At 34.8% G+C, this 14043-nt stretch overlaps 1 protein-coding gene across 4 annotated transcripts; it reads right to left on the bottom strand.

The window, feature by feature from the left end:
• Positions 1 to 5501: 5501 nt before the first annotated feature.
• LOC129306327 (AUGMIN subunit 6-like) lies at positions 5502 to 13988 on the bottom strand. Of its 4 annotated transcripts, none has more exons than XM_054946857.1 (13): positions 13553 to 13988; positions 13343 to 13399; positions 13103 to 13197; positions 12534 to 12684; positions 12114 to 12239; positions 11825 to 11981; positions 10898 to 10958; positions 10545 to 10812; positions 9566 to 9691; positions 8791 to 8979; positions 6689 to 6965; positions 6130 to 6600; positions 5502 to 5741 (listed from the first exon to the last, which is right to left on the bottom strand). In XM_054946857.1, the coding sequence occupies exons 1-13, from the start codon at positions 13766 to 13768 to the stop codon at positions 5689 to 5691; spliced, it is 2247 nt and encodes a 748-aa protein (XP_054802832.1). In that variant the 5' UTR covers positions 13769 to 13988; the 3' UTR covers positions 5502 to 5688. The 4 variants fall into 4 exon arrangements, with proteins under 4 accessions (XP_054802832.1, XP_054802834.1, XP_054802833.1 ...); XM_054946859.1 differs by having other exon boundaries at positions 6719 to 6965; positions 13553 to 13987; XM_054946858.1 differs by having other exon boundaries at positions 8821 to 8979; positions 13553 to 13987.
• Between the last annotated feature and the right edge of the window lie 55 nt (positions 13989 to 14043).

The following is a 14043-nucleotide window of genomic DNA, read 5'->3' as shown; positions in this document are numbered from 1 at the left end:
ATGATGCATTAAGTGTATGATTGAGTTGTAACTTGGACTTAATTGAATACTTGGTGTTATGATAAGCATGGATATATGATTATGGAAGGAGATTAAATGTTGATTATATGCTCTTGACTTGATAGCATATACTTGATTGTGAGATAAGTTAATCAAGTTTACATTTAAGATATATCATTTAATAATATGAGTATTTTGCATGAGTACAATAATGTGATTTGAAAGGTTGGTATTTGAATTGTGAAACTTGTTCCTTGTGTGGATATTGCTATTGATGAGAATATGTGTCACATGATTATATGATCATAAAGTTGTGTGTTTGAACTGGGTATGATGATACATGTGGTAAGTAATGCATGCAAGTTCATGAATCATGATATTATTGAGTCATCAAGATATAGATATGAGTATGCCTATTCATATATCTATTGAACTTGCATTATCACGATAGGTAGGAGTTCACCTAAAAGTAGTTGAGGGTGTAATTGGAAAAATCCATGTAGTATGGATTCCATTAAATTTGCACACAATGGATGGCATAACTAATTATTAAACGTGCTTAGCATTGCTAATAACCTGTAGGTATGGCATGTGTTAGGCACGATGTTAACTATCACCAATTCATACAAGGTCGATGTATGTCAAGCAATTATGACACCTCAAAATTTGAATATAGGGAATCCATGGTTCTAGAGTGGTGACCGAATACCTGGGCCAAGTAACCCTTCACAATTGGAGAGTGGGCCTAATCTGGTCACACGGGTTAGTCCTATATGATTTGATAGCTCATAGATTCAGTTAGAAGATATAAGGAGAAAAATAAAGATGATTTCATATGATCATGTATGTTTGTTTTCATTAAGTTGAATGTCATGTGATTAATAATAAGTAGTATTATGATATATGTTGACTATCGATGGATTGGAAGACGTGAAATTGTACCTTAAATACTTGTATTTGTCACACTTTTATGCACTTGAATTTTTGTGCCTTGGTTTCTGAGATTGTATAATCTCACTCCCATTTATTAATATCAAGGACTAGAGATGCTTAACTATATAAGTAAAGTCTCTTGCTATTTAGTTTATGTAATTGAATATTTACTATTGCTAACATTAGGAATTTGTACAAGTTTTGATCATGTTTCAATTGTATAAGCCTATGTTTTGATCTTATGTCTTGGGAAAGACTATCCATGCAAATGTATTAACATGGTTGATGAACATTACTTCTTGTCATAATTTGATGTATTAATTTTAAAGTAGGTTATGCATGCATTTAAATTACTTATATTTATTTGGAAATGGTGTTCCTACTATTAATGTTACTGTATTGATATTGCGGAATTCATCGTGGTGAACAACAGGTCAGAATATGGTGAATATGTATGTTTGTGTTGGTTGCGGCAAGGAAGTCTGTGGGCTACAGTGAAAAGGTCTCTATGCCATAAGTCGCGGTATATGTGTCAACATAGGGTTGGCCGCTGCAAAAGTAATATCCACCACAACGAGTGTGTCAATATTTAGTTAGCCATGGCAAACTAGTACAATTTTTTGAAAATAGAAAATGTTTGGGGATTTTTTTTTTAACAAAACCATGGTTTAAGCTTTTGAAATCTATTATTTTGCTTATCCAAACAGGCACTATAATTTTAAAGTTCTTCAGCTAAGCTTTATTATCTTGATAATATTACATCAATGTGTTTTTTTTTTTTTTTTGTAGAAGACCATGGAAGCTCAATTAAAAAAAAGTTTATATTGTTGATGAAAATCAGGGCCTTTTTAAGTTAGCCAGAGCATTTTAATACATAGTATTTTTTATATAAATAAAAAATTATAATCTTCAAGTGAAAGTTTAATTTTTTTTGAAGAAAATAAAACTTTTAAATTTTAAAATCCTTAATTTTCTTCTAAAGTTTCCAATTTTTTTTAAAGGAAATGAAGTTTATAATTGTCAATTTCCCTATAAAAAGGACAAAGCAAGAGTGAGGCCACTTTGAGTACGAATTTTAAGAGTTGGCGGGACGCAATAGTTGTCTTGCATAGTACCCTTATACCCTAATCTTTCGAACCGACATTGTATTTTAAATTTTCGTCCAAGAAAAAAAAAAGACGCTGTATTTTAAAATTATTAATTAAAACTATGTTAGATGTTATTATAAAAATTAAAATTTATAATAAAATAGCTAATTTTTTTATCTTATGAAAATATATTATATAATTATTAAATTTACATATAATATGATATTGATAATAATACTAAATATGTATATTTATATAATTAAAAATATACAACGTAGAAGAGAAAATAAATTCTATTGTATTTATAAGTTTCTTATTAAAAAAGATCAACTTTACACAGTAAATAAACAAAAGTCAAAGTAAATTCTTACAAGGGAAAATTGCTTGTAAATCCTTCATGGAACTAAAATTATGCTTGAGAACTAAAGGGTTATAATGCAAGCAGATAATCATGAAATTCCAAACCTATTTACTTGCACCTTGATCCTTTCGTCCTTTAATATATTTTTGACTTCAAGGAGAGACTCATTAGTAATTTTCCCTTCTTACAAATTGTTGAATTATGTTTCTCAAAGCCAATCCTTTTTTTTTTTTTGTTAGAATTCTCAAAGCCAATCTTTACTTGTAGTCTACCGCATGTTTTTAACATAAACTATCAATGATGTATTACTCTCAAGAATTAAGAGACTTTGAAGATTTGTTCTTTTCTAATATTATGTCATGTTAAAACTTTCAAGTCACTTCAATTAATATAGTAGATGCTTTATACAAGATTTGAATCCATATTACTAAAAATAACAATTTAAGAATCATTTTTATTTCTCAACTATACACGAAAGGTCATTAAGGACCTTAAAACTTAATTTGATATTAATTTTGTCTCTCAACTTACAAATTTGTTGCCTTCGTTCCACGAGGTTAACTCTCCCAATTCTATCATTATGTGAGTTTTATATTTAAATTTTTTAATATTTTTAATAGGTCTTACCATTTTTTATTTTTTATAATATAAAAATACCCCTCTCTCTCCTCCATCTCTGCCTACTCTTTCCCCCCCTTCACTCCCTCTCTCTCCCCATCAGTCTCTTCGAGCTCTCTTCCATACTCTCGACCTCATTTCTCTCATCTTCAATCAAAATTCAACCTCCGATCACCTTGTTCCTCACAAACTCACCACTATCAATAGCTTCATTGTGGAGTGAGGTCCCAAATACAAAGCCTACACTAAACTAAGAGAAGCTAAACTGCGAGGAAATATGTAAGAGACTTCCAAGATGGAAGAATCGAAATGAGCAACCTACCAAGACTAAATTATTGTGGGTGATGGCATCACTCTTACTCCTTCTCCTTGTCCTCCACTTCCCACTTTCTCTCTCCTCCATGTGAAGGACCCTACATGCATGCGATGTTGTTGAGCTCATGTCCTTTTTGAAGAAGTAAAGCGTCTCTGTTCTCCCTCATTTTTTTCTTTGAAACAAAGATATCAATATAACAATGCAACCCTTTTGTTTGTTCTCTATCTTCAACTATTAAATATACACATATGTTTCCTTGCAAGTAGTAATGGAGATCATGAGGTGTGTGGATGTATACATACTCTATTGAGCATATCCTAGCTTGAGATTTTTTTATGAAACAACTTGAAATTTTGTTTTATCGAGATAGAGAGGTGTTTAAAACTCTCAAAAACTTCTTAACTAATATAATTGATACGCATGGCCCCTTTTATATATATATATATATATTAAAACAAGCAAGTCATGTTATTTATTAGTTATATAAACATACATTGCTAGGTTAATCAAACTTTGTATGCAATTACATACTTAGCTTGTTTGGATGTAACTTTAAAATGGTCATTGAATCATTTTTAGAGTTGAGAATTCTTGGAGACCGTGGAGCTAACTTGAGTAGTATAAACAGTGCACCAACAAAGAGTGTACCATTGAAATTGACTTCATGGTTTGATGGAGGGCTAAGGTGCAAGGGAGTCGAGCTTGAATGTCAAGCATGCTCAACGTGGCAAAGAGGGGATGAAGGAGAGAGAAAGTAGGGAGGAGAGAGAGGGTGAAACTAGATTTAGCAATTGTTGGAGATTGTTGTTGAAGAAAGACTACATAGCATAGCACTTAAGTTCCTCGAATGTGTTAACTATAACACATTTTGCTTTCTTGATCCTGCTTGCATGGTTGAAGAAAAATGTCACCCACTCCTGGTCCAGTATAACATTCAAGAAAACACAAGCAAGGACATAGCTCTCAAAACTCAGGATAGCAAACTTAGAGCCTAAATCCTTGAAGTTAAACATAGTCATATCAACATTCCTAAGCATGGCACGTCTATCATGGTGGTGCAAAACATGTCAATCATGAACCCAACAAGCCAAGGTGAGTCTGGGCTTGAGGTGAGTTTTGACACAACATCTCTAACGTTGAGCTTTTGGCTTTCAATGAGAGAGTACAAGATGAAAGATAGATCAAGAGAGTAAGAGTTAATAAGGTTAAGGACAACGAGATGTGGAGGAAGGATAGTGAAGTGAGGACAATTTAGTAAGGAAGATGAGGTGAAGGAGTGGGTGTAGGTGTCAATAATTTGGTCAAACAATTATTTGATAAAGAGGATGATGATGGAAAGGTGTTCATGGTGGTTGACTTAAAGCTTAGCGAACTCAACTATGGACATAAGGTGACTCAAGCTAAGACAAGGCACAGAAACTAGTGGTGAAAATAGAGATCTTGGTCGAATTAGGGGGGAGTGAGAGAGTTTTATAATAAAAACATTGGTGGGACCCACCATGCAATATTTTATATTAATATAAAAAATTTAAATGTGAGCCCTATTAACCAAAAAAGATGGACAGAAAAAACAATAAGGTGATGGAACAAACACTCTTTGAAATTGAGATATAAATGATCCATAATTAAGTTTAAAATATCCAATGACTTTTCACATATAATCAAGGAGCAAAAATGATCACTAACTCTAAAAATAACTTAAGCTCATTTTAATCATATTCAGAATTTGATTTATTATGTTATATGATCTTCTCTAATAAATAATAACACATATTGGATATACAAGTGCTATTCTTTGTTGTTTACTATTTAATTTTAACGCCCCACAATTTTCTACTCACATATAAAACCATGCCATGTATTGTATATATAAGATACTGTGGTGGAAATAATGGTGTAATAAATTGTAATGAGCGTTAGAATTTGCTTAATGTGCTTCTCCTACCCAACCCAGTCAATAGCCCCAAACATAAAAAGGTGAGGCATTATATGAATAGCTTAACTACATACTTCCTCTATTAAAAAATATAAGACATTTTTTAAAGAGTTGAATGTTTAAAAATGTAAGGCATTTTTAATCTTTCGAGGTGTAATCATTACCTTTTTTTTCAAAAATGCCCCAATTGATAATGACTTTATATTTATTGTAGAGTGTTTAATAGGAGGTAAATATGAAAAGATAAAGTTAATTGAAAAGTAGATAACTTTATTGAGAGGTAAAATTCGGTTAAAAATACCTTACATTTTTTAACGAAAAGAGTATACATTTCAAACATTTTCAGGCGGCCCACTGAATCCCACCAAAGGCATGAATAGTAACCTACCACTACAGTCACGTATTGATGCAATCTCCTCATTCAGAGTCACCCAAACTACAAAGAATCAGTGCCCCACATCCTGGCTGTTTCAGTCTCCGAGAGGGGAGCTGCACAGAAGAAGCAAAATATTAACATGTTGATACTAATAATTATGCTCTACGTATTGATACTAACAAGGACACTAAAACACAACAGAAAATTTAACGTCTAAATGCAAGTGCCATGCCTGATGTGGCAGACAAAGTATGACACAAATTTTGTAGCATCAATGCTTCATAGATTATTTAAAACATGGAAAGATACTTCTTTCGCAGACAGAAAATATTGAGGGGAGAATGGTAGTGAAACTGCCAAATGCATCTCAAATCCAATGAGCATTGGATAAAGTCTTCATCCTAATTTTTTTTTTTTTTTATAACAGCTATACCGGAATTTTCCTCCTACATTAAAATATACCGAGATAGCCACCGAAACAGTGAGCTTAACTTGACATACCTAGCAAGTCCTCAAATGAATCTGCTAAAAGCGATGATTCCGTTAGCAGAGGTGGTGAGAAGACTTGACCCTGAGCATCCTCTAAGTCATAGGCTGACCATTGTGCATCAGAAGATGCATTTGAGCCGGTATATGAGAGAATCCCATTTACATTGTCATAATCAGAAGGTCTATCCAAATCGTTAAACATATCTGAAAATTCATCTGACTTGCTCTTCTCAAGATAATTAGAAGCATGACTTTCAAGCAGAGAATCGTCCATTTCAGATGCAAATGACATTTTACTTCTCGATGAAACTGTCCTTTCTGCATCTAAATGAGAAAGTTCAGTTTCTGAAAGACAAGCAAAGAAGTGCCCAGAACTTCCATCAGAATGACTGTCTCGTGAAGATACTGAATTGCATGCCCGCAATAGCAGTGCAGTTTCTCTCACTGACCTCTTCAAATTCTGGACATAGGAAATATCACTACCTGCAAAAACATAAATAAGATTAATGCCATTTCCAGACAGCTTGTCTCCAATGCAGTGAAAAAAAAAATCCCTACAGAAACTTCAAACCTTCAATATAATGAAAAACGTCAGGCAAACCTTCTGGTAAACTCTCTACTTGAGCACTTGAAGGAGGAACCAAGGATTTCCTATCAATAAGATTCTCAGTTTGACTGACTTGAGGAACTGTACCCTGCCGCCTCAACAAGCTTCCAGCTTTCCCAGAAGAAGGGATCAAGCTTATTAATTGAGGAAGCTTTAAAGTGGGAGGACTAGCACACACCTTGTCAATCTGAACATTGGATATTCTCGAAGTCACCTCATCAACATCATCAATGCCATAGTCCTGAATAACCCAAAAATCTTGTTAAAAATAGAAAGGGAAAATTAATCTTTTAGTCCTTCAACTTTTAACTCACTTGTAACTCAGTCCTTCAATTATGACTCGCTGCGGCTCAGTCCCTCAACTATAACTTGCTGCAACTCAGTCCCTCAACTTTTGATTTACCTATAACTCAGTCCTCATTTTTTAATTTTTTTTTTAAAATTATCAAATAAGAGGAATAAAAAAATGCTCATATATTATTTTAAAATACCCTCTTCTTATTAATTAATGTGATATATAAGTTAACATGAAAAAAAAATTAACAAAGGTTAAGGGACTAATTTATAAGTGATTCAAAAATTGAAGGATTGAGTCATAGGCGAGTTATAATTAAGGGACTGAGTCACAGCGAGTCATAGTTGAGGGACTGAATTACAAGTAATTTAAAAGTTGGAGGACTAAAAGATTAATTTTTCCAAATAGAAAATAGAAAAATCAGACTCATATTACGAAGGTACTGAAAAAAAAAAATGCAGGATTCCATATATCTTGGCAAGATATCACGGACCTCTGTCAGTTACAGAAAATTACATGGCTGTTTTGTGATTCTTTAGGTATCTACTTGAACTCCCACATTACTCAAAAGGGGTTTCATGATTAATGACTCGGAGGTCTCAAGATTTTTCCAAACATATAGAAGGTTGACTGAATTATTAGGTATGTAGAAAGATGTGCATATAGGTTGTCAAATGTGATGTTCGCCAATACAACAAATACAAAGGCATTGAGCCCATCTGGTCTCTTATAGCCCTCACTCATATCTACCTCAGCATGTACGTTAAAATATCAGAATGGATTTTATTACTGGTTTTTCCAAATCTCACAGATATGATACTATCATATTGGTGATGGTTATGAAGCTCATTTGTATGCATCTACCACACCCTTTTTAAGCCAAAGATGTAGGCATGTACCTGAAAGTTTTTATTAGAGAAGTATTTCTGTGGATTGCCTAAGTCCATAGAGTAAGTTTTGGACTGAATATTGGTTCAATACCACTTTAGATTGATCAACGGGCATGAGTCCTTTTAAAGCTCAATATAGCAAAGACCCCCCTACTCTTTTCAAGATTGAGGATGATCATTTTGGGGGTGAGGAAGTTAACGAGAAACTCAACAAGAAATATGATAATGGCAGGACTGAAAGTGAATTTAGAGGAAGCACAGGCACAAATGAAGAATCAAGCAGGTATGAACGAAGGGATGGAAGTTAGTGATATGGTATTTCAGAAGTCGAAGCCTCACTAATTCAAGTCCCATTAAAATTTCTCAGAAACATGGAGCAGATATTATATGTCAGAACTACCCCTTGAAGTTCAGATTCATCCCAATTTTCATGTCTCCCAACTTATAAAATCCCTGCACCCATCGTTTATAATGCAGGACCTCCCCAATTTTCTGACAAAGATATGGTACTCCAAGTAATTTTGAGGCTATTAGACGAACCAGCCTCTCCATTGGCACAAGGAGGAGGAAAACAGATCCTTAGACTTGGTGTGGAGAGACTATCCTCTCAGAGCAAGACCCCATAATCTTATTCTTCTTTTTTCCCTTTCTTTTCTCCGGTAATTCACCTCTGCTACCATACGCAATTATACTGAACCAGAGTTTTACCATATAATTGCATTACCATTTTATTGGATGTCTTAGAAGGGACAGATATAATCATATTTGCAAGAGTAACTTGTTCTGTTTCATTTCTAAAGCTTAGATCAATAGCCAAAATTAAAGCAAAGGTTTGCAAAACTTCACCAGTTCACCCATATCCAAGGACCAAGTGAGATTACCGTCAAGGAAAATAAATCATGAATAATTACCATCCTCCCAATATTCTGTGCTTTAATAGGTGATGTTGACCGGCCATGAAATCTGTTCATTGGAGGTAGATTGGCTGCGATGTTGTTCACCTTATTTGTACACTCTGATATGGAGTTTTGTATTGCTGGAGTAACTTCCTTGAGTTGGTTAATAAGCACCTGGACAAGAAAAGTGCAAGAATTTGAAAATATCCAGAGAGAGAAATCTCCTAAGCATATCGCATGAGATTCTCAATCCCTCCTCCCAAAAATGAGAAGGACCAATATGGAATCAAACTATAACATATCAAAATAGAAGGCTAGAATCAGAAGTTAATTGATGAAGGGCGTGCAACTTCTCCATAGCAATACAAATATCTTGCATTCTACATTGCCCGTCCAGTAATATTTGCTCAGTAGCAGAAGGCAGACCTTGCAAATTCACTTTTCTACACTGGACTTCCCGCCAAGACAAATACATCATAAAACTAAACCTTGAACATCAATTAAAAAGCAATTTGAAAGGTTAAAATAAATAGTAGTGTCCAACTGTTTGCTCCTTGAAAGAATACACAGTCCACCAAAAGTGGACGAAGAATGGGAAAAATAGAGACAATCATACAGATACAATCCCTTGTCCAGGTTCTAAAAAAAAATATCAAAACAGTGTAATTCCTCTACTCCCATAAACGACTCCTTTGCTAATAAAGAATCCTTAACCTCGGTAAAGGGGCTGGTGAAAAACTGAAAATGCTTGAATGCAAACCTGAAAGCTAGCCAAATGTTGCTGATGTTCAGCAAGAGTTGCAGCTAACGACTCTGCATGGTCATTTGAGCCACGTTCTAGTGTACTTTGCAGTATATCAGGACCCTCTCCATCATTTGCTTTTGCCTACAGATCATAGCAACGTTATTAATTTCTATAAGGAATCAACAAGGCTAGAAAGTGTCATGTTACCAAGGAGGTGTTTGGTATACTAAGGAGGCATTATAGGATGAAACCATTTTGGTTGTTATCTTACACTATCAAAAACTCAATAGGATCTCACATCACCTTTTAGCCTTGTTAACTTTTATGAAATACCACATCTACCTTTGCTACAGCAATTCTCAACTGTCAGATCATACATAAGAATTTTGAATATCATGGCATCATATAGCTCAGTAGCTGACAGTACTTTCCTCTAACCGAAATTTATACCCACACAGCAACACAAAAATTCTGGGGAAAAAAAAACTACCCAGATACAAATATTACATTCAACAGCCAATATTAACCAAAGAAAACCATGAGTTCAGTATATCCACAGTATTTCCATTAACACTAACAGCAATAAACTGACAAAAGGAAGGAAAAAGAAAATGAATATGTTATAATAGAGCTGATAGCATTCAAGAGGTTAGCACTCTCCCAAAGTCCTCTTCCCCAAAATTCTTCAAACCCCTTTAGCCACAAAGCTGCCCACAACTAGATCTATTAGCACTTGTTTCACACTCCTGCAGATCACCACCTCTCACCTGCACTACCAAGGTAGTTATTGACTGGAATTGCTCATTCAATCCTTCCCAGCCACCTTACCCATTTTTAGATGTTCTGGAGCACATATAACTACAATTGAAAGGACCTTACAGTCAAACAATTTGAAACTCCAATCCCACAAATAAAAAACGGAAATGAGCAATAAACGCCCCATCTCAAGGGCAAAACCTGGCATCATCTAAATAACAGTGTAGAGGGAGTCTACCAAATGAAGTGATTGTTTATGAATAAGTTGCAAAGCATGTGTCCAGCGCCATATAACCTCTGCTACATCAACTTCTTGATGAAATTTACCAATTTTATCAGCCAGTCTTGTCGATGTCTCTTTGCTAAGATATGATCCATCACTCTCCTCACTGTCATCAATATGCACAGTAGGAAAATCGCCGGGCTGACCATATATTACATTCATAATAGGAGCATCAGAGCTCTGGCCCATTGCTGCAAGCAAAGAGGAGCCAGAGATTCGATACCTGAGATGTATTCATCACATAGTCAGTCAGTAAAGTCAGGTTGACATATATTAAAAAGACAAGGCAGGCTAAATTACTACATTACCTATGTTCACGATGAGCTATCAAGTCCTCAAGAGGACCAGATGCAAGAACTTCATGTTGATCTGAACATTTACATAACTAGAAGTCGGAATTATCCTTAGCTAGTCTCAATTTCTTAATTGAAATAAAGAAAAATAAAAATAGTTGCTCACTGTGAACTGAATGTACGCATTTTGTGTGCATAGATTCTTCTTGCTTGGGACCATGCTATTATATATTGGCAAGATCATGCACATAATGTTTTTCTCTTCTGGTGTACAGACCTTGCAATTTTATATGATATAAAAAAACAGAGACCAAAGGAGAAGTATGAGGTTTTTGTTTCTGATTTGGTAGCAGTATTTCTGGATTTATGATTTACGTATACAAATAATAAATGGCTTGGGAGGGTTTTTGTTTCTTGATGAAGCTGTATGAAATCATCTTAAATTTATATATGCTTGGTCAAAACACTAGTTTGATATTATTGGGTCTTCTGCTTGTAGCAGTTTTTAAAATTTTTAGTTAACTTTTTTTTTTTTGGGGTTACCAATGGATAAAATGGAAGGAACTGATAAAGCTAATTTATCCAATTATGGTACAGAATTTACTGATTTCTTCATTCTATCTTTCTCATCGTTTTTTAATGGTTTGAACTTCAATTGTTTGTTTTCTCTATCAATATATTATTTGACTTCTTTTAATGCATGCAAAATCATTTACGTGTTGAATATCATGTTTCATAAAATTTTGTAATTAAATTCCACATTCAAACATTTTTAACAATGAATTTTACAATTCAAGAGAATTGACGTGCTTTCCCACGAGTTCAAATTCCATGAATTTTTGAAACATCTCATGAAAAAATGTGTTAAATATGAGGGCACTAGACTGATATGAACAGTTAGAATAATGCTAAAAACAAGGTAATAATGACCTTTGTACTTACTTCTATGAGCTAATAAAGACTCCCATAGGTGAGTTGCCTTTGAAACTAAATGGGAATTTTGACTGGAGGTGGATACAAGTTCTTCCCATAGTTCTCCTTCTAACTTCACTTTATTCCTCAAGTCATGTAGTTTCTCCAGCTCTAGTTGCAAATAAGCCTGAATCCAGGTTTTACATTGCCATTGTATAAAAGATAAATACATAGAAACATACTCCCAGACAGAAGAGATAAACTCATAGATGGTGCTACAAAGCCTTATTCTTTAAGGAGATTTCCATGATTACCATACCTCTTCAGCACATAGGGCACGAAATTCAGCAGTCATTTCATGAGCCAAATTTGACCACACTGCCTGCTGTTGTACGGCCATTTCTGCATTTTTGAGAAACTTCCTTCTTTCAAGGGCTATTCTTGCCTGTTTCAAGACAAGCCACCCACTCAAGTAACAATCAGGCAAAAGGATAACAAAGATGAATAGCTTCTATTGTAACATTCATGGTATAAGTGAACTCCCTGGATATTTTTGTACTGCTATCATGGATACAAGACTTCAAGATGTTCACATGAAAGAAATAAATGTCTCCAAGGAGAGATCATAAATGCTCAAACTCACTTCCACATAAACAAGCCAAGATTTTTCTAATAACAATTACAATGCCACATATATCAAAACATCTGTTGGAGAAATTTGATGGGTTATCAATTATACCTTTGTCACAGGAAGTAGCGTAGCTGCATGTGAAAACGCTACATCAGTCAATGGTGCAGGCAGCGGGTTAGATGCAACATCAGCTGCAAATGTTTGTTTATGAACCTCCTGCAAAGCATGCAATGAAAGTTGCCATAGAAGTTCAACAAACCTGCACCACATCGTAAAACCAAATAACTTCAAAAACTAATTCTAGTTGAAATTGAATTGTCCAAGCAATGTGCTTCAATTCGCCTCATGGCATCCTAGCAATTAATAAAGAGGTATTTTACTAGTTCTGTGCCACTTGCTTGATGCAGAAGTTATTTACAATAACTCTCTTCAAGTTCCAGAAACAGAAATTATCCATTAATTTCATTCCACACTACACAATCTCTTCACTAACTATAAAAGCACTTTGATTCTTGTTATCATAAAGTGGAAAGGCGAACATGTGAGGCACTTTATCTCGTGTTTTATTTAATGATTAGGATCATGAGTCGTGAAAGCTAAAGGCTCCAATCAATTGGACCTGTTGTAATGAATGATGAGTTAATTCAAATTTTAACAAATAACTACCCGCCACTAACCTAGGTCCACAACACGTAGCAAGTGAAGAAACCCTTGAATTGCTCCGCGGGAGTGCACCCTGAGACTCGAACTCACTAATAATCCCTTGAACAACCTGGTAAAGTTATCACAGCACTATCTAAAAGCTTTTCAAATTTTAACTTGTTAAGTAAATCTATATATCTGAATTAAACGCAAATCCAGAACCATAATTCGAAAAATAAAAATTTAGCACTAATTTTTAGCCAATTATTTTATACCTTACGAAAATCACGTGATTGCGCCGAATCAAAAATTGGCCAAACCTTATCGAAATCCTGAAAGATCGAACAAGTCATCCAGTGGAACAGAAATAGATCGTGCTTAAAAGTAGGATTCGTCCATCAAATTGTGCGAACTGCCATAGGGATATTGGATACTTTGCTAGCGTGAAATTGGCAGAATTGTAAATGATAAAATAGAGGGATTACTCTGGCGGATAGAATAGGGCCTCTAAGGGAGGAAAGAATGAAGTAGAGGAGCTGTTCACCCAATTTGGGGTTGGAATGGCGGAAGAGCCCAACTCGAGGGATGCCACCGGAGCATCCGATTCCGATTATTGCCGGATCAAGACCTAACAACAAACAGTTAGAGTACATTGCACTCTCCAGCTCCATCTCTCTCTCCCTCTCTCTGTCCATCATCATAACCAAACTCCAAACCCCTTCTCCGTGTGTGTTAGATAGTGATAATGAATTTCTTTCTTTTCCTTCTTCCTCCTCCTTGTCTGTTGCTTCCTTCTTCTCTCTGATCCTGGGATATTACTTTTTGTATTTTTGTTCATTCCTCCGTAACCTTGGAATGTCTGAGACGCAGGTCCCCATGCTAGTTTCTTATCACAAAATGGATCAGAAATTTGAGAAGGGAGGGGCAGGTTCTTGATTTTGAATCTGGCAAAAATAATAATAATAATTTTGATTTT

This window comes from Prosopis cineraria, unplaced genomic scaffold, assembly GCF_029017545.1.
Source record: "Prosopis cineraria cultivar Desert tree isolate PC_DT_omini unplaced genomic scaffold, ASM2901754v1 PC3, whole genome shotgun sequence".
Taxonomy (NCBI): Eukaryota; Viridiplantae; Streptophyta; class Magnoliopsida; order Fabales; family Fabaceae; genus Prosopis; species Prosopis cineraria.
This window is presented reverse-complemented; position numbering and strand designations above follow the sequence as displayed.

Excerpts from the sequence above, each read along its gene's own strand:
- LOC129306327 (XM_054946857.1), bottom strand. The coding sequence starts at position 13,768 with ATGATGATGGACAGAGAGAGGGAGAGAGAGATGGAGCTGGAGAGTGCA. Across the intron at positions 11,982-12,113 it reads GTGCCCTATGTGCTGAAGAG|GCTTATTTGCAACTAGAGCT; the intron begins GTATGGTAATCA and ends ACCTGGATTCAG. Across the intron at positions 9,692-10,544 it reads ATAAACAATCACTTCATTTG|GCAAAAGCAAATGATGGAGA; the intron begins GTAGACTCCCTC and ends TATGATCTGTAG.